Source organism: Balaenoptera borealis, assembly GCF_965194805.1.
Source record: "Balaenoptera borealis genome assembly, chromosome: 8".
Taxonomy (NCBI): Eukaryota; Metazoa; Chordata; class Mammalia; order Artiodactyla; family Balaenopteridae; genus Balaenoptera; species Balaenoptera borealis.
The window spans coordinates 35,248,180-35,272,239 of NC_138865.1; the positions used below are offsets into that span (position 1 = coordinate 35,248,180).

Below are 24,060 nucleotides of genomic sequence, written 5' to 3' on the forward strand. Positions count from 1 at the left end.
CTCCACTTTCCTGCCTCCTTGACTACAGTCAGAGCAACTTGTGAAAACTTGACTGGGATCAATCTTGTCATCCACCTTCTCTTCCGTGCATGGGCAACTGAGCCCTGATGAAGAAAAATCTCACAAATGGGCGATGGGGTTCATGCTGACGCATTTTCTCCAACCTCACTGGGCTCTTCCTGCTTCTGGTGCATCTTCTCTGCTGCCCTAGGTGACTCTCACTGCTGTTTCTTGGTGGCACATCCAAAGTCCGCCTCCCTCCTCCGGACCCTCACACCACATGCTCTCAGCAGGCAGTTGCCTCCCACTTCATTGATGGCATCAGCTTCCTCCCTCTTTCACAAATGAACCTGTATCATAAACTGCCTTCCCTCCTTTCTTAGGGGAAAAGGGGCTTCTCTCCTTTATTCAAGCTTGACCATGCCTGATCCAATGCCCTATTCCTCCAGCAATCAGCACAGATTCCTCTCAATCCTTCACCTTTCTACTGGGTTCCCCTGCCCCTCTCACCCCCAAACTAAGAACAAACTCATGTTTGTTCCAACCTTTTTTTTTTAAAAGGTGAGACAAAATAACAATCCACCCTTGGCCCAGTCTCCCCCCTACAACACAAGACACCCATAGTTGGACGGTCTTTTGTCTCCTCTACTTCACAGTTGAGCTTCTAGAAAGGGTGGTCTGCACTCTTGGTCTCTTCTTCCATCCTTCCCACCACCACCCACCTCTCAACCCTTGGCAACCTAGCTTTCCCCTCCCTGGCTTCCATGATGCCCTGGGGGTCACCACACAGCCAGCTCCACAGATTATCCTGTCTTGTGTGGCCTCCACGTAGCCCTGGACTCCCTGTCGAAACGTCATTCCCTCTGACACTTTCTCCTCATTCCTGTCTGTCTCCTCATTCTCCTCTGGCTCCTTTCTTTCTTCCTAGAATGTTCTTGGTCTCTCTGAGGTATCTCACCAAACTCATGTCACCTTTGCCCTGGCCTTCCGCAGCTGCACTTCTAGCCCCGTCCTTGTTAAGGAATTCACAACTTACTGCCCAGCGGTCCATGGCCCTGCTCCACCTGGATGTCACATGCAAACCTTGACCTTGACACGTCCAAAGCTAGACTGATCGCATTTCCTCCCAAACTTGGCATCCCTGTCCACCTGGTCACTCAAACCAGAACCTGGGTGCCTTCCGTCTTACCCCCCATATGACCAATCAATTAAGTAATCTTGGGAAACAAACAAAACAATAATAATTACAAAAGTGGCTGAGGCCATAGTGCCGGGGTTCACAGCTGCCTCGGCCACCTCCTGACCTGCTGGCATGGGGCAAGGCCCGTCACCTCTGTGCCTCTGCTTTCTCCTCACTAAACTGGGCATAATAACAGTATCTACTTCATAGGGATGTTGTGCTGGTTTCATGATGAATGCACGTAGTGCCAGAGAGTAAGAGCTCAGTAAAGTCTTGCTCTGACCATCACTGCTCTTCACCCCCAGGGATAGACATGGCCTAGGAGTGCTACTCAAGGTCTGGTCCACAGACTGGGGCCAGTTTGGGAAATACTTGTCATTGGCTTGCAACGAGATAAGTTCAGAAGTTGAGAGTAAGCGTGTTAAACTGTTTTAAACTGTTTTAACCCTGAAGTGTTCTAAACTGTTATAGGGTCTGATGGATAATTTTATACAGGTTGAATCTAATGATGAGAAATTGGGGCTTCATCTCACACCCATTGGGGCCACTATCAAAAGACCAGAAGATAACAAGTGCTGGTGAGGATGTGGAGACATTGGAACACTGTGCACTGTTGGTGCAGATGTAAAATGGTGTAGCCACTGTGGAAAAGAGTATTGCAGTTAGTAAAAATTTTTTAAAAAATTACCATACAATTGGCAATTCTACTTCTGGGTATATCCCCCAAAGAATTGAAAGGAGGGATTGAACAGATATTTGTACACCCATATTCATAGTATCATTATTCATTAGCCAAAAGATAGGTGAAACCCAGGTGTCCATTGTAGGATTAAAGGATAAACAAAATGTAGAATATTATTCAGACTTAAAAAGGAAGGAAATTCTGCCACATGCTACAACATGGATGAAATCTGAGGGCATTATGTTGGGTGAAACAAGCCAGACACAAAAGGACAAGTACTGTATCATTCCACTTGAATGAGGTACCCAGAGTAGTCAAATTCAGAGACAGAAAGTAGAAGGGTGGTTGCCATGGGCTGGGGCAAGAGAGAATAGAAAGTTGTTTAATGGGTAGTTTCAGTTTTGCAAGATGGAAAAGTTCTGGAGATTGGTTGCATAACAGTGTGACTGTACTTAATACTGCTGAACTATATATGATGAAAAATGGTTAGGATGGTAAATTTTATGTTGTGTATATTTGATCCCAATTTAAAAACTGTTTTGATAAAAAATTAGGGCTTATATTTTGTAGGTTCTTTTAAAATTTTACTTTCTCTGGTAATATGTTTTATAAAAGTATCTGTCCAAGAAGGATTGGAAACAAAACAAACGGGTCTTCCAGTGCATACTACAGATGCTTCCAGAAGTTCTGCCCTGGGTCAGGCTCTCCACCCTTCCTTACTGGTTTGCCTGCCTGCACTCTCACCCCTCTCCAATCCATTTCTCACCCTGTGGCCACAGTGATCTTTCTAAAGGGCAAGTCTAACATTGTGTCTGTCTTGGGCAAAGTTGTTCAGTCGTTTTTTGCTTGCTTTGAGAAAAACCTCCAACCCCTCAGCTGGGCACTCCTCTGGGCTCCAGTCTGTGCCCTTGCCCAGCCTCACGGCTCCTCACCCATGGATGGATCTGCCAATCTTCTGAGCATCCCAGGGGGCTCTGCATCTCCTGGTGGGGGCACTGGCTGCCCTTTTGCTTGTATGCCTTTGCCTCTGTGTCCCATCCACCTAATTCTGGCTTGCCTGTCAAAGGCCATCTTTTCCCAGAAGCCTCCTCTGAAAGTCTAGGAAACCACTAGGAGTATGATTAACCATGGGAAAATGAGCTTCCTTGGCATGGACACGAATTTAAGAAGCTGTAAAGTAAGAGGTCAGGCACTTTGATGTGCTATAGGAGGGAAGCTTTAGGCAAGCCACTACTTGACACTCCCCAAATGATGCCTGGAAGGTCCTCCGCCACTTGCCATGTGTTTTTGTGTCTCTCACTGTTTCCTCCTCCAGATTCTTTAGCAAATCAGGGGTTCTTCAAAGCCAGCAGGCTACAGGCATGTGGCTGGTGTCAGACAACAGGGCCCTGAGGGTGTGAACCTCTGGGGACTCCCAGCCGGGCCCCGCCCTGTCCCCACCCTGCGCCGCATGGAGAGGGCAGACAGTGCAGGGTCCCCTGGGCCTGTCAGGCCCCTGAAGGTTGCTGTCTTTCCTTTCAACTTGGGAGAAGAGAGAGAGGCTTCAGGACAGGTTTCGGATGTGCTTCCCAGCGAGTGGGGAGTGGCCCGGGCAGAGCTGGCTGCCACAACTCAGCAGCTGGGCTGCGCGGACAGCTGGCCCTTCCATGGCTGCTTCCCGCCCGAGTCCTGCAGTGGCCTTGACCTCCCTGCTCCATCCTGCATGGGGGTTGGGGCTTCCTGCCAGTGCTGGCTCGCACCCTGCTTGGGGTGCCTAGATTCAAACCATGTGCCCAAACCCCCAAATACATTTTTGTAATCTGTCCAAATGATAACTGCTGACAGAAAGGGGCATCTCTTTTATTTTGTGATGGCTACAAGAAGGGGCAGTGTCGTCCCAAGGCCAGCATTCCTTCCCGGATACCTAGTTCCCAGCCTCTTCCTGTGTGGGGCAATTCTTCAAATAGCAAAAAAAAAAAAAGAGAAAAAAAAAATTATTATATGAAGACCCAAAGTAGAAATTAGGAATTATCTATGGTTTCCTGTAATCCTCTCAGGTATAATATGTCAGATTCAAACTGGAAACTATGTCTGGGATGAAATCCTACTTGAAACAGTTTTTTGTGGTTCACAGTAATGACTAGGGACTGGCAGGTTTACACAAACAAAATGAATATTATAATTTTGTGGGTAAGCAAATAAATTACTTTTATAGGATTTAGGCACTTTCCATGGAAGCTTTATCTAAAAAGGCACTTATGCATAAAGGTTGCTAAATAGCCAACTTGTGACTCTTGAGGCCTGGTTCTTTGATTAAACAGGAAGTGGGGGCCGTGCCTCTGCAGGCTTTCTGATTAAATAGGGAAATACAGAATGCTTGATAAGTAGAAAGATTCTTGCTTGATTTGTAAGCCAGCTGGGAGCCTTGAGACTTTGGGATTTGACCTACATACAAGGGAATTGCCCTTTTCACAGGCCATCAAGTACCTGATGGAGTCTGTGGAGGACAATGACATTTTAGAGGTGGTCAGCATTGTATCTTGGCCACAGAGAAGCTCTCTCTGGCCCTGCCAGCCCCAGGCTCTCCATGAGATCTCTGCTGTTTTTAAATTGCTGCAAGGTATAATGGGGTTCTTTCGAGTTTTCATAGCTCTGAAGCATGACATTACTGACATATAAAAAGGCTCCGGAAGGATGACTATCAAAGCTGAAGGGCTGTGTTTGTATGAGTACCCAAACAAACCCGCCAGGGAGATATATGGTGGGAGACAAACTTGGAATCTGAGGCAAAGATAAACAAGCCAGTTTCAGCGCCAGAGCCAAATCACCGCCGGGGCTCCTAGGAAATGTTCTCTGAGGAGCTGGCACTGGCACAAACCCTCTGGGGAGAGAGAGGCTATGGAAACAGAGCCTGAGCGAGATGCTACGTGCAGGTTCCACTTAGCAGGCCTCGCTCGGCCCAGTTCCCGTTGCCCCAAGTGAAATGGATCTGCCCTTTCCTGGAGGCTCCAGTGGGAGACATGCTCAGATCTGGGGTCCCTGGCTCTTCCTTGGTGAAGGGAGGTATATGTAGTGCTGGCCTTGGGGCCCAGGGTGTGTGTGGAAGGTTCCCAGTGCGAAATACCCAGGCCCAGCCTGGGAGCTTTGAGGAAGGGGAATGTGGAAGCTGCCAGCCCCTCTCTGCCCCCAGGCATACGCATCCCTTAGCTGCAGGCCCCTGGACAGACCTGCATCATGTCAATGACCCGTATTGTGCCACTGATGAGTTGAGGGCCCTGAGATTTCATTTTTCTACCCTTATTTGATTCAAATGTTGTCCAAAGTAAGTTGGATCTTAAAAAAAAATGGTGGAAATGTTGTTTGCTCTTAATGTGGATGGTGGATGGCCAGCCTGCCCTTCCTGGGGTGGGCCTGGGGCAGGGGGCAGGTGGGAGGGCAGTCAGGTCTGCAGTGGCCAGGGAAGGCTTTTGTCAGTGCAGAGCTGAACCAGGCAGTGGGTGCCCAGGGATGGAGAGCAAAGAGGGCTCAGGGCTCTACACACTTCCTTTCTATTTGCAAACAGTTATGTAAACACATATGCAAGCTGGTTGCTGCCCTGAGGTTTTAGGCAGGTAGCCCAACCATCCCCTGGGTCCTGGGGCTTGGGCACCTCAGCTTTATAGCATTTGGAAGGCAACTTGATTGGAGCAGGCTGTGGACTTTGCTGATGCGGGTAAATTATTTTTTGTTGGATTCAAGCCCTCCTTTGCTTGTTGAGAAAGGGAGAAAATTTGTTCTGGATGAGTACTGGCAGCAGATACGTCATTCTGGTTATTTTGGATGACTCCAGGCACCCATCACAGATCTCTGGGTGCCCTTGGTATACAATCATCTATTCAGGCCCTGGGTCAAGTGTCACCTCCTTAAGGGGAGAACTTCTCTGACCAGTCTTCCTAAAAAACAAACAAACAAAAACCAAACAACATAAAATGACCCATCCTGGCCTATTTCATTCATACCACCTTAACTCTATCTGGAAATATTTATTTCTTTGCTTGTTGATTATCTCTGTCTCATTAGACATGAGCTCCATGAGAGCACAAACCTTGTTTGTATGGTCACTGCTCTATCCTTGGCATCTAAAACTATGCCTGAAATATAGCAGGTGCTTAAAAAAAATTGTAGAATGAATGAATGTACTTTGAAATGTACACAGGATTTGTTTTTATCAGGCTGGTAAGACACGTGGAAATGACTGTCATTAAAGAAGAAGTCTATACTCACAGATCCCTAGAAACTGGAGGCATAGCAGGGCCATGTGGGGAAGCACCAGGGTCCATCAGGAGGCAGAAAGAGAGGGTAAAGCATGGGCTTTAGGAGTGTATTGCCTCTAGGAGTGTAAAATCCAGATAGAGGAGGTGGTTTGGAGTGTGGGCTCTGGATGGGTTAGTTTGCATATGAAAGATATGCAGGTAAGTTGTTTGCTGACTGGAGGAATTAGCTAATCCTGGGAGGTGCAGTCCCTCACTGGGTCCCCAAAGTCCTGAGATGTCAAAGTATCATAAAATATAGAAAACATAAAACATGATTAATACAGAATGACTCTTTGACATGCATAGAAATGTAAAAGTTATGGGTACAGATGTTTAGACAAATGTGATAACCAAACACAGAGTGAGCTAAGACAACTGGGGCTATCATATTGGAGCTATCATTTATATTGGTCCTGAAATCAACATGTTCCCTCTGGGTGGTTTTGCCAATGGAATTGTCAGTGGGGAATGACCTTTTCTGACACCACCCCTCCAAAATTTTTTACTGAAGTATAACATACATACAGAAGAATGCATCCATCATAAGGTACAGGCTCATGAATGTTCACAAAGTGAGCACACCCAGGAAACCAGCCCTCTTGTACCCTGTTCATTTCCAATGGCAACCACCATCCTGACGTCTAATAGCATTGGTTAGTTTTGCCTGTTTTTTACCTTCATAAAAAAGGATTCATATTATGCCTCACTTTTTTGTCTAATTATATTTGTGAAATTCATGCATATTATTGCCCATGTGGAAGACAGTCCATTCTCATTGCTGTACGGTATCCCATTGTAGGGATACACCACAATTTATTTATCCATTCAAATGTAAGGGGTGTTCGGGAAACTTCCAGTTTGGGACTCTGGCCCCTCCACTGACTTTTTGCCCACTGGTGTGTCAGGCAGCATTTCAGTTTTGACCAACAGAACTTACACTGGACAACTTGGTTCAAAAAGGTGGGTTTATTGGAACCATTCTAAGGAGCTCACAGAATAGAAGGAAGAGAGGGAACAGCCAGGCTTTGAAAAGGATGTGAGTCAGGTCTCCCCCTACTAGCGGGGGGGATCTTGGTAGGGAGAACTTGTGGATGACCTCTTTAGGTGGAATAGTTAGTTGTCCCACCTGCATAGAGCAAAGTTTTCTACCTGTTGTGTGAACACTAGTGGCCCACAGGAATTTTATAGTGTGGCATGGAAAAAAAAAAAAAGGCCCTATGGCTAAGGCAGTTGAAAAAGTGGTTAAAAAGGTTATGCTTCTCAGGACCTTTAATATAACAGAGTATATATTAACTTTCCAGGAGAGCAATATTTCTCAAACTTGACTTTTTTCATGGAGCATCAACTTCTATCTTAAGGGATACTAGTGTTCCAAGTAAGACAGCTTTGGGATATGTTTATGCAGAGCAGAGCATGAATGAATGGGGTAGTAGAAAATACACTTCGGGCTGAATTTTTAATGCAAAGAGGGATTTGGGATGTTTTTTCTAGAAAATAGAGAACTTTGAAAAGTGTTACAATAACAACATTATTTTGTGTGTTTTACAGTTTACAGAGTATCTTCAAGTACATTACCCCAGTCAACTCTGAGGGTGGGAGTTATTAGTCCAGATTACAGAATTGATTATTGATGTAATGTGCTCTGAGAAAGCTGAGGGTTGGAGGGACAGAGGAGGACTGAGGCTCAAGTGCAAAACTGAATCAAGCTGTCAGAGGACTCTCTGATAGTTGCCAATTTGAGACTGGGTTCTAGATCAGGATTGTAATTTAAGTCATGGGTGTGGGTGAGATCACCTGGGAGAATGTGGAACAGAAGATCTAAGAGTAAGGCTTGGACAATACCCATGTATAAAGGTCACGTGGATGAAGATGAACCTGCAAAGAATTCTCAGAAAGAACATCCAGTGACATCTCAGGTAAACCAGGAAAATACTGAGATACAGAAGCCAAGGCAAGATAGAGTCTCAGAAGAAGGGACGGGTCAAAAATCTTGATGTTCAGAGAAGTCAGGTGAGATCAAGGCTGGAGGACGACCCTGGGTTTATTGCCACAGTGGCCATGGTCACATGTCAGTACACCACTGAGATCCCCCTGCCAGGGAGGACCTGGCCCAAGGAGTGCAGTTTCTGACACCCTCTAGCTGTGGTGCCCTCAGGATCTGCCTCAGCATTTGAACAAGGCCTGTTCCTCCAGGGCAGCCCTCAACCAGTGGCTGACCAGAGTGGTAGTGCTAGGGCTCAGACTCCCCGAAGCCCAGTGTCCTTCCTACCCTCTCCCCTTCCTGCCCTCTCTTCCTTTACAGGTGTCAGATCTACATCAAAGCGTGGTAGGGGGCTCTCCCTGCCTGCTCCTTCTTCCTGCTTTATCTTTCACAGGTGTTAGCCCCAATGAAACACCTCTAACTCTATCTCAGAACCTGCTTCTAGAAGTACCTGAATTGACACAGTGGCCATTGGTGACTTCAGTGAGAGATGTTTAGATAGAATCATGAGGCTGGAAGCCAGACTAGGGTGAATTAATATTGAGTAGAAATTGATAAAATGGAACCAGAGTGTATAAACAATTTTAGGAGGCTTGGATGGCCCAAATGCTTTAGGCCATTCGAGGACAGAAACTTTTTGTAAGTATCCTGTAGTCCTCAGAAGAGGTGAGAACCATAAAAAAGAAAATCAAAGTAATAATGATGAATCATTTTCTCTTTTGTAGGTACATCTTTCTCAAAGCTGTATTTTTTTTGATGTCTTTGCATAAAGGACCACCCAAAGAAAAGCAAGTTGATTAACATTGCCTCCTCTTTTCCATTTATTGGAAAGTCTTCAACTCCTCACTTTCTTTACCACCCTTACCAGATGATACAAAAACTGTTCAAAAGCCCTTTAGGATATGAAAGAATTAATAAGGTGCTGAAATCAGCACTTTTCAGAAAAAGATAAACTTAGGGTTTTTTTTCCCCCCAACAGAAGCTACCAAAAGGAAATTCTGGTATGCACTTCAGATAGATGGAAAAAGGGATGGACGGTCAAAGAAGCAATAAGGATTGATGAACAAAGAAAATAAAAATATGGGCATAAATGTAAACAGAATTACCTGTATCAAACCCAAATAACAATAATGTTCTGTGGGGTTTTTAAAGAGATAAAACATAATAAAAAGAGCACACAATTTGGGAAGGGAGACTCAGAGTTAAAATGTTCTAAGGTCCTTGAATTTAAGGAGGAGGATAAAAATATTGATTACCCACAGATTTGGTCTGTTTAGTACGCATGCTAAAATGTTTAGGGAAACAAAATAAGGGAAGTAGCGTGTTCAGCTTTTACCCAAGGAGAGATAAAAACCGAAATGATAAAAATACTCCACTGTTTCCAAGGCTCAGGCAGATCTCTTTCCTGGAGTGTACACTTGATATATGGACTCCTGGGTCTGAGGGGTGGCCAAAGGGTATGTATTCGGTGGAACTAGAAGTTATATGCACAGAGCTGGGATGTCCACACAGTTACATGTGAGGCCCCTCTCAGTGACTAATGGAGCCATGGGCAGGGAGAGAAGGAGGGTAAGCTGTAGGCTGGAGCCTCCACATGCAATGCTACCCAGGCCCCACAAGTGTTAGGAAAGGAAGGAAAGAAAAAAGGAAGGAAGGAAGGAAGGAAGGAAGGGAGGAAGGAAGGGAGGGAGGATGGAAGGAAGGAAGGGAGGGAGGAAGGAAGGAAGGAAGGAAGGGAGGAAGGAAGGGAGGGAGGATGGAAGGAAGGAAGGGAGGGAGGAAGGGAGGAAGGCCATTTAAGAGTGCCAACTCTGAATACCACTCATCTTGACCTGGAATGGAACTGCAGGGTCAGCCATTGGTTAAGAGTCGCCAGGGCAGAGGAGGGTCAGGCACTGCTGACTCTGACTCCTAAGTGCAGGAGTATGAAATCCAGGCTCTCTGGCCTCAGGTTAGGATGGCTGTGGGTACAACTTAGCCTCCAGAGTCCCCAGCAAATTCAGATTGAAGCTACATCCACTGGATGCAGCCTGAAATCACATCCTTGCTTGGCTTCCTGCCTCCTCCCCCTCCCCTGGTGGCACTTCTTTAATATATCACATGCAGACCAAACCTTGTCCCAGACCCACTTCTGGAGAACTGGACATAGGCTGAGGAATCTCATGAGCAAAAGCATGGTGTATGTGTGGTGTGTGTGGTGTGTGTGTGTGTTGTGTCTATCTGGTGTGTGTGGTGTGTGTGTGGTGTGTTTATGTGGTGTGTGTGTTGTGTGTGTGTGGTGTGTATGTGTGGTGTGTTTATGTGGTGTGTGTGTGTGGTGTGTTTATGTGGTGTGTGTGGTGTGTATGTGTAGTGTGTTTATGTGGTGTGTGTGTGGTGTGTTTATGTGGTGTGTGTGTGTCGTGTGTTTGGTGTGTGTGTGGTGCGTGTATGTGGTGTGTGTGGTGTGTATGTGGTGTGTGTGGTGTGTGTGTGTGGTGTGTGTGTGTGGTATGTCTATGTGGTATGTGTGGTGTGCTTATGTGGTATGTGTGGTGTATTTATGTGGTGTGTGTGGTGTGTGTGTGGTGTGTTTATGTGCTGTGTGTGGTGTGTGTGTGTTTATGTGGTGTGTGTGGTGTGTGTGTGGTATGTGTATGTGGTGTGTGTGTGTGGTGAGTGTTTGTGGTGTGTGTGGTGTGTGTGTGTGTCATGTGTGTGGTGTGTGAGTGTGGTGTGTGTATGTGGTGTGTGTGCTGTGTGTGTGTGCTGTGTGTGTGTGCTGTGTGTGGTGTGTGTGTGGTGTATGGTCTGTATAGTATACATGTATGTGTTGGTATGTGTTACTAACTCTGGCGTGTGAAGTGGCAGGTAATGGGCTTGGGGCAAAGTCAGCCCATCTGACACTGTTTGTTTCAAGGGTATTCTATCTTCTCTCCATTTGATGCCCCAGAAGAGGTGACTGGGGAGAACTCTCCCACCTTCTCCCATAGCTATGTCTCTTCCCCTGCTGGTGATTCCTGCTCCCAGTCTCCCTTCTCTTTGCCCTTCTCCCCTGTGCCAGTTATTAAGCTCCCAATCCAGTCAACTCTGCTCTGCTCTGTCCTGTGGGACCATCAAAGGACTCTGACCCTCCCCTCTGTCACTGGCCCCGTTGGCTCTGCCAATAGGGGGCACTAGAGGGAGACTGCAGAGCTGCAGCCAGAAGCAGACCATGCTCCCTTCCTTTTTTTTAATTAAAAAAAATTTTTTTTGGACATCTTTATTGGAGTATAATTGCTTTACAGTGGTGTGTTAGTTTCTGCTTTATAAACATGCGTATCAGCTATACATATACATATATCCCCATATCACCTCCCTCTTGCATCTCCCTTCCACCCTCCCTATCCCACCCCTTTAGGTGGTCACAAATCACCAAGCTGATCTCCCTGTGCTACGTGGCTGCTTCCCATTAGCTATCTATTTTACATTTGGTAATGTATATATGTCCATGCTACTCTCTCACTACGTCCCAGCTTACCCTTCCCACTCCCTGTGTCCTCAAGTCAATTCTCTACATATGCCTCTTTATTCCTGTCCTGCCCCTAGGTGCTTCAGAACCTTTTTTTTTTCTTTTTTTTAGATTCCATATATATGTGTTAGCATAAGGTATTTGTTTCTCTTTCTGACTTACTTCACTCTGTATAACAGACTCTAGGTCCATCCACCTCACTACAAATACCTCCATTTCATTTCTTTTTATGGCTGAGTAATATTCCATTGTATATATGTGCCACATCTTCTTTATCCATTCATCTGTTGATGGACACTTAGGTTGCTTCCATGTCCTGGCTATTGTAAATAGAGCTTCAGTGAACATTGTGGTACATGACTCTTTTTGACTTATGGTTTTCTCAGGGTATATGCCCAGAAGTGGGATTGCTGGGTCATATGGTAGTTCTATTTTTAGGTTTTTAAGGAACCTCCATACTGTTCTCCATAGTGGCTGTATCAATTTACATTCCCACCAACAGTGCAAGAGGGTTCCCTTTTCTCCACACCCTCTCCAGCATTTATTGTTTGTAGATTTTTTGATGATGGCCAGTCTGACCAGTGTGAGATGATATATCATTGTAGTTTTGATTTGCATTTCTCTAATGATTTGTGATGTTGCGCATACTTTCATGTGTTTGTTGGCAATCTGTATATCTTCTTTGGAGAAATGTCTATTTAGGTCTTCTGCCCATTATTGGATTGGGTTGTTTGTTTCTTTGATATTGAGCTGCACGAGCTGCTTGTAAATTCTGGAGGTTAATCCTTTGTCAGTTGCTTCATTTGCAAATATTTTCTCCAATTCTGAGGGTTATCTTTTCGTCTTGTTTATGTTTTCCTTTGCTGTGCAAAAGCTTTTGAGTTTCATTAGGTCCCATTTGTTTATTTTTGTTTTTATTTCCATTTCTCTCCGAGGTGGGTCAAAAAGGATCTTGCTGTGATTTATGTCATAGAGTGTTCTGCCTATGTTTCCCTGTAAGAGTTTTATAGTGTCTGGCCTTACATTTAGGTCTTTAATCCATTTTGAGTTTAGTTTTGTGTATGGTGTTAGGGAGTGTTCTAATTTCATTCTTTTACATGTAGCTGTCTAGTTTTCCCAGCACCACATATTGAAGAAGCTGTGTTTTCTCCATTGTATATTCTTACCTCCTTTATCAAAAATAAGGTGACCATATGCGCATGGGTTTATCTCTGGGCTTTCTATCTTGTTCCAGTGATCTATATTTCTGTTTTTGTGCCAGTACAATAGTGTCTTGATTACTGTAGCTTTGTAGTATTGTCTGAAGTCCGGGAGCCTGATTCCTCCAGCTCCGTTTTTCTTTCTCAAGATTGCTTTGGCTATTCGGGGTCTTTTGTGTTTCCATACAAATTGTGAATTTTTTTGTTCTAGTTCTGTGAAAAATGCCATTGGTAGTTTGATAGGGATTGCATTGAATCTGTAGATTGCTTTGCATAGTATAGTAGTTTTCACAATGTTGATTCTTCCAATGCAAGAACATGGTATATCTCTCCATCTGTTGTGTCATCTTTGATTTCTTTCATCAGTGTCTTACAGTTTTCTGCATACAGGTCTTTTGTCTCCTTAGGTAGGTTTATTCCTAGGTATTTTATTCTTTTTGTTGCAGTGGTAAATGGGAGTGTTTCCTTAATACCTCTTTCAGATTTTTCACCATTAGTGTATAGGAATGCAAGAGTGCATTAATTTTGTATCCTGCTACTTTACCAAATTCACTGATTAGCTCTAGTAGTTCTCTGGTAGCATTTTTAGGATTCTCTATGTATAGTATCATGTCATTTGCAGACAGTGACAGCTTTACTTCTTCTTTTCCGATTTGGATTCCTTTTATTTCTTTTTCTTCTCTGATTGCTGTGGCTAACACTTCCAAAACTATGTTGAATTATAGTGGTGAGAGTGGACAACCTTGTCTTGTTCCTGATCTTAGAGGAAATGGTTTCAGTTTTTCACCATTGAGAACGATGTTGGCTGTGGGTTTGTCATTTATGGCCTTTATTATGTTGAGGTAAGTTCCCTCTATGCCTAGTTTCTGGAGGATTTTTATCATAAATGGGTGTTGAATTTTGTCAAAAGCTTTTTCTGCATCAATTGAGATGATCATATGGTTTTTCTTCTTCAATTTGTAAATATGGTGTATCACATTGATCGATTTGCGTATATTGAAGAATCCTTGCATTCCTGGGATAAAACCCACTTGATCATGGTGTATGATCCTTTTAATGTGCTGTTGGATTCTGTTTGCTAGTATTTTGTTGAGGATTTTTGCATCTAAGTTCATCAGTGATATTGGCCTGTAGTTTTCTTTCTTTGTGACGTCTTTGTCTGGTTTTGGTATCAGGGTGATGGTGGCCTCGTAGAATGAGTTTGGGAGTGTTCCTCCCTCTGCTATAATTTGGAAGAGTTTGAGAAGAATAGGTGTTAGCTCTTCTCAAAATGTTTGATAGAATTCGCCTGGGAAGCCATCTGGTCCTGGGCTTCTGCTTGTTGGAAGATTTTTAATCACAGTCTCCATTTCAGTGCTTGTGATTGGTCTGTTTATATTTTCTATTTCTTCCTGGTTCAGTCCTGGAAGGTTGTGCTTTTCTAAGAATTTGTCCATTTCTTCCAGGTTGTCCATTTTATTGGCATATAGTTGCTTGTAGTAATCTCTCATGATCCTTTGTATTTCTGCAGTGTCAGTTGTTAATTCTACTTTTTCATGTCTAATTCTATTGATTTGAGTCTTCTCCCTTTTTTTCTTGATGAGTGTGGCTAATGGTTTACCATTTTTTTAATCTTCTCAAAGAAACAGCTTTTAGTTTTATTGATCTTTGTTATTGTTTCCTTCATTTTTTTTCATTTATTTCTGATCTGATCTTTATGATATCTTTCCTTCTGCTAACTTTGGGGTTTTTTTGTTCTTCTTTCTGTAATTGCTTTAGGTGTAAGGTTAGGTTGTTTATTTGAGATGTTTCTTGTTTTTTGAGGTAGGATTGTATTGCTATAAACTTCCCTCTTAGAAGTGCTTTTGCTGCATCCCATAGGTTTTGGGTCGTCATGTTTTCATTGTCATTTGTTTCTAGGTATCTTCTGATTTCCTCTTTGATTTCTTCAGTGATCTCCTGGTTATTTAGTAGTGTATTACATAATAGTTCAAGTGTTACATAATAGTTCAGTTCACAGAAATAAAAAGCAGGGATTCACTTGAGCAAATGGTAATCAGATGGTTCCTGTTTACCGTCTCGAGTGTCTGCCCATCTTACCTAGGTCATAGAAAGGCCAGTGGAGAGGAATCACCCCTAAGTCGTAGACAGGAAATGGGGGCTAGGGACTCTTGTGGTGCCAGTGTGGGTCCTGGAAAGGGAGCAGGTGCTGTGGGTCATTCCATCCCTGATAGGAATGTCAGGGCTTTCTGCAGTGGCGGAGAAATTGACTGGGGGCCGCATGGGGAGTGGGGGAGGACTGCCTGACTCCAAATTGCCTCTGCTACTCATAAGCTGTGTGATCCTCTGTGCCTCAGTTTCTTCCTTCATAATAATAGATGATAATAATAATAGATAACAATACTTAATAATACCTATCCAGAAGGGTTGTTGGGCAGTCAAATGAGAATATCCACTTGAAGTGTTTAACAAATGACATAGTAAGCACTCAATAAATGTGAGCCGAAGTCCTCAGAACATTTATTCCCCAGCCCAAGCACCCTTAGCCTGCTTAACAGAGGAAATACGCGGTTTACCACCACCGGGGTCCCCTTGTGCTTCAACAGGCTCTTGGAAGCAGTGTGAAAAACGGATTAGGGAGGGAGGAGGAGCGAGAGTAGGAATCCAGGGAGAAGTCTGCAGGCATCCAGATGGGAGGTGGAGGGGCGGGACCTCGGGTCCTTGGCAGTTTGAGTCGTTACTTTGGAGAAATAATCTCCAGGACTTGATCTCTTGACTTTCTAGGCTGGGAAAGGGCCCTTGGTCAAGCACCAGGCTTGGATGGAGGGAGGAAGATGGAAGGTAGGGAGGGCAGGTGCAGGGATGATCTTGGGGGGGAGGGTACGACACGTGCAGTTTGGGACAAGCAGCAGGCCCAGAGGAGGTGGGGAGTGCAGGGATGGAGTTAGGGCAGGAGGTGGGGTATTTTTACACGTTGGGGGCCTGCTTCTGGAGCAGCTGGCTCTGGTCTAGGTGCTGTGCAAGTAGGTGCTAGGCCCCATTTCCTCCCCGGACCGTCGGCTTCGCGGCTGTCGGGTGTGCCTGGACGAGCCGGCCAGGGGCACTCGCAAGTACCGAGCTTGGAACCCGCCAGGAGGAGTTCCATCTAGCCGCTGGCTTCCTTCCTCCCTCCCTCCGCACCTCACCGTCCTCCGTCAGAGCTCCCATTCCGCCCACCTCCCCGGCGCCTCCGCCCTCCTGCTTTGCTTGACCTCAGTTAGACGCGCTGGGGATCAAGCTGAGGCTGATCTTTCGGCCGGCCGCCAGCCAGACCGCAGAAACCGTCGCCCTTCACACCCGGTGGCCGCGCGCCCTCCGCGGCCAGGGCGGGACAGGCGCGGGCGGCGGGGAGGGGCCCCTGTCGGCTCGGTCCCCCAGCCCCGGCGCGGCCGGCAGAGGGTCTCGCCTTTCACAACCCGCAGAGTGCTGACCCCGCCTGCCCGAGCGGTGTCTGCGTGCTGGGCGATCGCGGGCTGCGCGCAGCTAACTGTGGCGTGTGCGCGCGGGGGGAATTCACGCCGCCGCCAGCCCACATCTCTCGCCCCTGTCTGTCCCCGGCGGGGTCGCAAGCTCCCGACTGGTCCCCCAGACCAGGGTTGGGGATTATCAAGCGCTCCCTGCACCCGAAGCTCGAGGGTAAGCAGGACCCCACAAACGGCCGCCCCTCCGCCTTCCTTGCCTCACTTTTCGCGGTGGACGAGACCCCGGGGCGCGGTGGAGATCGGCCACCCATCGTTTCCTGCTTACAGAGGGGCTCGGGGACTTTCCTGAGGCTTGCGGCTAGTGGAAGATCACGCGCCCTCGAGACGCAATCCCTGCAGTTTGCTTCCATGTTTTCCGTCAATACAGCCAGAGCGTAATGTAATTAGCTTTCCTTCTTTTTTCCCCCAAAAGGAGAAAATAAACCTGATTCGGAGGAACAGATTGTCTCCACTGCTTGGGGGGCGGTGAACCCCCTCTCCCGTTTTGTGGCACTGCAGCGGGGGTTTCCAGCGACGATCCTCAGCGGCGGCAGGTGGCCTTCTGGAAACTCGCTGAGGAAAATTCACATGAGCTTTACTTGAAGCAATTTCTACATACACTCTCTAATATTTGCCTGCCGGGCGGGATGGGAAGGCAGAGCCGGGAGTAAGGTGGATTCCCCGACAGCGCTCCTGGGAAAGGGAGTGCAGGGCCGGGGAAAAGCGGGGGCGAGGGGCAGAGCAGAGCGCGCGCTCGCGCTCGGGTCCGCGGTCCTACCCAGCACCGCAAACCGCACCGCGGCTCCACGTGCCCGACACCATCCCACAGAGTAACAGGCGAGGGAGGAAAAGCCCATCAGCCTCCCCTTGCCCAGAGACGGAAATCTGCGAGGTGCTGCCAGTGCCCCGACACTCAGGACTTGCAGTCATTGACACCCGAGCTCTCAGTCTCCCCCTCCGTCCTCTTGTTCCCCGCCCCTCTTACATATTTTGGAGGTTAGGTAAGTCGTCAGAAGCATTTTTATGTTTGGCAGTCCAAAGCTCCAACTTCTCTACTAGGCCCACGTTCCTGCTCATTTAGGGTTTTAAAGGCCAAGGGAGGAAGTGATGTTCTGGCCTTCCCATTCTTTCAGGTCTGGCCACCGACCCATCTCCAGAATTTGGGGGTGACCTGCTCTTATCACTCCAGCCCAAATCATGCTTCACTCAGAGAGCACCCGTCATTTGTGCCTGGGTTCCTTGGCGGCTCTTGTTTCCTTACCCACATACCTTCCTAGGGGACCCTCCAGTCTTCCTGAGACCTGGCTGTCCTCCCCAACATCCCCCAGCACACTGCTGTGCCCTAGGGTGTCTTTTAGGACTATAGGGGCTGTTATGCCTTTCAGGGCAATGTGGCAGCTCTGGGCCATTTCAGGTGGTGAATGGCACCTCTGCAAGGGCCCCACTAACTGGTTGGTTTTCCCTTTTCATGGGAGGTCAGTGAATTGCTGCCTCTGGGGTTGACTTGCCTGGTGATAGGGCCTCTGCAGTGTCCCACATATGACATTCAGAGCTCCTTTGCTGATGGCATTTCCCAATATGTGAAGCCGGAGGGTGAGGTATCTACTAAATAGGGAAATTGGGGAGTTAAGAAGTCTGAGATGCAGGTTTGATGTAGTGTTTGCGGAGAGTGGGGAAAGCTGATTGAGGAGGGGAAGCTATTAGGTTGCTGGGCAGGGCACTGGGGGCTCCATTGATACTGGTGAGCAGGATGCTTGGGGGCAGGGAGGGGTAGGTAAGGACTGACCTGGAAAAAACCTGGGGTTTTGCCAGGCAGTGCTGAAGGGAGGCCACTCAGGGCATTGGCACTGGGTCAGGAAGGCGGTGAGTACTGGCTGATACAGTGAGACAGAGTTGACTGTTGGAAGCATAGTGAGGACGCTGGCAGACGGGCAGGCCAGGCAGACTCTGATCATGCAAAATCAGAAGTTCCCATGACCACATGTTGACATTTATGTTTTGAAAAATTAAGATTTTTTTTTTTTGTTTTTATCAATACTTTTATAATGGCTTTAGGAAAGAAGAAAATATATATGAATTAGCTATTATGAGGCTTCTTTTAAAGTCCATCTTTCAGTCCAGTTTCACTTTACAAAGTTTCACTTTACAAAAAATAGAGAAAAACCCAAAGTTAAAAGATATGGGGAGGGGGACAAAAACTCATATTTGACAAGAGGACTCACTGGAGTTTCCTTAGAGATGTATAGGAAATTCCAAGATTTCCTATACATCCAAGATGCACACTTTCCCCCTTGCTTAAATATATAAACAATATAAATTGAGTTTCAGTTATTTCTTTCAATGAGAGGAAGGGGCGCAAAAAGACATCTGTAGAAAGAGGCATTCTTGATTTTTAACTATGAGAGAAAGCAGTACAAAACCAAGAATGTCCATTGGGCATTATCCGTGTCAGTGACATAAGGGCATCATGCTCATAGAAATGATTGGTCTTAAATTTGGAAATTTAGGGGATAAATATTACCACAAAAATTGTTAACCTACAGTAAAAAAAATAAATAAATGAAGTATTTTTGGTAAAGTTTAATCAGAGAAACAATTCTGTGTGTGGGTATTTTTATGGAAACATAACAACCACTTTGGGGCCTAAAAAAAATACAGGATGGCTCCAGCGTGAGCTCAGTTGCATGTCCACTGGTTTCACGTGGGTTGGGGGCTCACGGGAGAGGTCAAGTGAGTCCTGTCCAGCAACAAAGTCTCAGACAAAACATTAACATATCAGAATTATTGTGAAACTTTAAAAATAAAAATGGGTATCTATGCTGAATCCTAGACCTTCTGAACTAGAATCTTCTGGGGAGGGACCTGGGCACCCGTGTGTGGAAAAGCCTCTGCAGGTAGTTCTGACTTGCCACTTCAGGGCTGGGGACCACACAGACTTAGACTTCTGAAGGGAAGGTCAGTCCGAGTCTCTCCCCGTAGGGGCAGAAAGTAAACACCCAAGTGGCTGTTTTCATACTTAATACTCTGCAAGATCCTGTGAGGCAACGGTGTTCTTTCCACCTGTCACAAACACCACATGGAGCCAGCACTGGGGGAGGTGTGGAGACAGGGCAGTGCATGGGGCTGTCACCCAGGGCAAATGCAGTGTCACCAGTGCCAAGACCTGTTCCTCAGCTTACGAACCTTCCCTTTAAGGCCCTCCAGAAGCGCTGGGTGGAGGATGCTTTGCAAAAGGTGGGGATAGAACTGGGAAACAAGATCACATCAGTGATGATTAAATGAGAATTAGGTGAGGAGCCTAAAAAGTGCTCTGCACTCTGGGCTCTTTGAAGGCCGATGCATCTTATAGGATCTTATAGGTTCACTGGCATCCTTGGTGGGTTCTAGACCCACTGTTAACTGGGTTTATGACATAGTGACCGTGGAGCTCTATTGCCTCATATGTGAAAAATGACCTTTGAGGCAGGCAGTGAACCCATTCTTTTGGATTTTATAGACTAGTAAATGTCAAAACTTTTGGGAACTGACATATGGTTATCAACTTTTATATCAAGTAAGGACAATGAAATAGGCGAAAAACTATGATATGCTATCATTTCATAAAAGATGACTATTTTATATCATGAAGGATAACTTCAGAATCTTAAAACTGCTCATTCAACTTTAAAAACAACCCTATACTGTCCTTGGCTTTCTCATTTTCTATGGATTGATGAAAAGTTTATCACCAACTCATCTCTGCAAACTAAGGCTCTTTCACCTTGAACACTTAGGAGCAGCTGCACTGCTTGCAGATGATGTTAATTTACTCAAAAAAGTGGTTTCAGGGCTTGAAGGGAACTCTGAGGAGTTCAAGTGCAATGGTCTCACAGTATCTTGCCTCAGTTTCCAATACTGATAATTATGTTTTGAGTGCTAGCAGCCAGAAACTCTATTGCTGCTTTGAAGAGAAGTAAAAAATACAGATTGTGGCAAATAGAATCATGGAAACTTGAAGTTGGAAGATTTTTTGGCAATGATCTCATCCCTGTCGTTTTCAAACTAATGCTCCACGGAGCCACAGTGGTGCTGCTTGAATCAACAGACCTCCATTTTAATTCTTATAAATAATTGAGCCTCTAATTACGGTAGAGTTCCTTTGCTTAAAAAAATGCTTGGGGGCTTCCCTGGTGGCACAGTGGTTGAGAATCTGCCTGCCAATGCAGGGGACACGGCTTCGAGCCCTGGTCTGGGAAGATCCCACATGCCGCGGAGCAACTAGGCCCGTGAGCCACAACTACTGAGCCTGCGCATCTGGAGCCTGTGCTCCGCAACAAGAGAGGCTGCGATAGTGAGAGGCCCGCGCACCGCGATGAAGAGTGGCCCCCACTTGCCGCAACTGGAGAAAGCCCTCGCACAGAAACGAAGACCCAACACAGCCAAAAATTTAAAAAAATAATAAATAAAAAATTAAAAGAAAAATGCTTAAACACTACCGATACAGTCCATCTCAAATTTAAAGGGGAAACTGATGCTGAAAGAAACCCTGGGATTTGCCTGTGGTCACCTTCTTAGTTGGGAGAACTTGGTGGCATGACACTAGTGGAGTGGGGAAGGAAGGATTCTTATTACAGTGTCTGTTCTCACATTCATCAATAGTTGAACCAAATCTTCCCACTGCTCCACTGCAAGGAAGGTCAACCCTTAAAGTTACCCTTCTGGAACGTTCTGAGTGGCTCATTTCCATACTGAACCTCATACTCTCCTTGGCAAACCATTCCTACATGATAATTATGACAAACATTTCACTGACAACTGTTGGAAACTAATTTTTAAACTCCAGATCTGTACTTTTGCTCCCATTTTGACCAGCACTGATAAAAATCTAAAATTAAATAGCATTTAATTATATTTGAAGAGTATAGAGGTAATATTTGTATGAACATCATTTTATGTTTCTAAGGTCATGTCTATGTAAAAAAATTAAAAGGTACTTTATTTTATGAAAGATACACTTTGATTAAAATGACTGAACTCTACTGTCTGATATATAAACTGAGATGAAGATGCATCTACTTTCTTTCTGAGCTCCTCGTACAGCTGACCCCACAGCAGTCTAACATTTATATGTCAAGCCTATCACACACTGCACAGCACATTCATTTTGTAGCAAGCTCCTGGTGGTGAAATGTAGCATCTAATAAGTCTGGACACAACTCAGCTGCGAGCAGCAAAAAAAAAAAAAAAAAGACTAAGTCTATATAACCTAAAACAGAATTTTTGAACTGCGGTTCCCAGTCACTAGTGGGTCATGAAATCAATTTAGTGGGTTATGAAAGCATTAAAAAACATACATACACAAGAGGCAAAAGTACAATAGAAGAGAAAATACCAAAATATGTTGCATGCCTTAAGGGTAAATATTATTTCATAAACATTTTCATTCATATATATGTATTAACACGTGTACTGGGTCATGAAATAATATATATTTCACAGCTCTCAACACTGCCCTAGAGAAAAACATACTTGGCCATTCAGTCCCTTAAGAAAAGATTTTTCTTTCTTTTTTTCCCCATTTCTGAGCAATGCCTCCACACTGCGATGGCTGGGTACTCCAAAGGCCCCCTCCCCTCAATACAGTAACAATTCACAGTGATCTCCGAGCACCACCATTTCCTGGTTCACTGCTATTTTCTGGATATTTCCTCCCATCATAGCCCTGCGGGTTCAACTGAGGGAAAGTTGCCACAGTGTATCTGTGTGTGGGTCAGTAGAAGCCTCAGGTCCTGCTACCATGTGCCAGGCATGATGCCAGGGGCTTTACAGACCCGACTCTTTCTACATATGGTTTCCTTTGTTTTACTGGTAGCAGTGCCTCACCTGTACATCTCGAGCTCCTAGCACAGCACCCATAGGGGCTGAGTGAATGTTTCCAAATAAGTGAATTCAACAACAAGCACATTCCATTGGTTATAAACTATATAAGTTAAGTTCAACAAAACTTAATAAGAGTTTTAAATAAAATCAAATGTTTACTCGTTTATTCATACTTAAAAAAATGCAAAGTACTATACAAAGCTTTATATAGTTGTACAAAAAGTTGACGCATTGGTGTTCTGTGGCTAATGATAATAATTGTATACTTATTGTATTACTGCAACATATATCAAAGTGATACAACATTAACCCTTTGATTTTGAGTTTATAAGCTTACTATTTTAATACACATCATGTATTCAGTACTAGTTATTACTTTTGTATAAATAATTTCATAATAGTAGTACATGATACTGAGGGAAAATAAAAGTTAATAATTTTCCAAATGGTAGTAAGAAAGAAACTCATTAGTATACATTTGATTTGGGGGGTGAGCATAATTTGGCCTATGACTTAATGGAATCTAGGAGAGTGAAACAAAGCTTTTTTAAACTGGAAGGACACTCATGTGGATCAAGTTCAAGCCCTTCGTCTTTCATGTTAGGAAATGGTTGCACACCAGCCTAAATGACTTATCTAAGGTCACATAATTATACAATAAGAGAGATACCCCAGGTCTCCTGATAACAAATCCAGAATATTTTCCATTTCATAAAAGAGGTTTATACTATAATACAATCATATTTTTTTAAAAGATCAAATCAGCTATCAAGGAAAACCAATACATGATAACATTTTAGACTTAAAAAGAAAACCCTAGAGCAAGAGTTTATTAAAAATATATGTTGACAACTGTGTAACATAATTAGTGTGGAATACAGTGTTGTAAACGTTGATGGCAGAAGTTCATTGGTTGTAGTAATTTGTGTGTTTATGTATTACTCTTGTGTATTAGTTGTGCTTTCATCTGTATCAGTGGAGTTCAATTTTTTCCACAAAAATTTCTCATTTGATTTCCAAAGAGGAGCTTCAAGATCCTCTTTCCTTTTGGAGGATGCAGCAGAAGGCACTTTTTCACACAGAGTCTCTATTACTGCCAAGTCGGTGAGTTTACTAAGACTCTCGTCATTCTGTTCATTCAAGATGTCCCAGAAATCTTTTGGTCTCTGTTTTGCTTTCTCCATGGGCCCTGAAAGAACTTTCTTTGGCAGTCGTGTGGGACTGTTCCCGTGACTTTTAAAGAGGTCATCAAGAATAGAGGTGTCACCAAGTAAGCTTACCACAGAAGTGTTTTCTAACACTGGATTTTCTATCTTTTTGTTTTCCACTTTGAAAAGGGGTCCATTTCTTAAAACATCCAATTCTGTGAGATTCTGTCGGTTTTTCATGGTATTTTCCAACATTTCCAACTCATACGCTCCAGACTTACTGTTCAGGAAACAGGATGCTACAGTATCTTTGGATGCTTGGCTGTTTTTCCCATTGTTCGTCTCTTGGGTAGAGCTTATAGGTAATTTCTTAGTTTCCACATCATTAGAAAGCACCTCTTCTCTACAGAAACTGTGATTTCGAAACTTAATTGATTTTTCTTTATATATTTTTGGGCTGCAAATTTGAGAAAATTGTTTGGTAGAATTTTTAAATGACAAAGTTACAGAATCTGACACCCTTTCTTTTATAAGAGACTCTCTTTTTTCAGACAGATTCCTGACTCTCTCTCCTTCCTCATAGGCAGATTTAATGCATTCTGAAGGGGAATCCACAAAAAATTCTTTTACCTCTGGATACTGAGAAGCATAAAAGTCTCTCAGCATTTTCTGTCGTTCTTCTGATGTGGCATTAGTTATATGTTTAGCAAATTCCTGTACAGAAGACAACTTAAAATAAGAAGCCATTTCTTCAAATTGTTTTCTGAAGAT

The 24,060-nt window shown here is 44.6% G+C and overlaps 1 protein-coding gene across 6 annotated transcripts in view; it reads right to left on the bottom strand.

Moving 5' to 3' along the window:
- The window catches only part of ERCC6L2 (ERCC excision repair 6 like 2), a gene marked incomplete at its 3' end in the record, with an annotated part of 192,154 nt that overhangs the window by 20,148 nt on the left and 147,946 nt on the right, over positions 1-24,060 (bottom strand). For 3 of the 6 annotated variants that reach the window (XM_082401102.1, XM_082401104.1, XM_082401103.1), the window contains one exon: positions 22,944-24,052. The exons of 2 other annotated variants lie outside the window; for them this stretch is intronic. In XM_082401102.1, coding sequence (XP_082257228.1) covers positions 23,080-24,052 — 973 coding nt within the window. Of the gene's footprint in view, positions 1-17,858; positions 18,332-22,943; positions 24,053-24,060 lie in introns of those variants that run through there. One more of the 6 variants, XM_082401108.1, reaches the window with a different exon arrangement.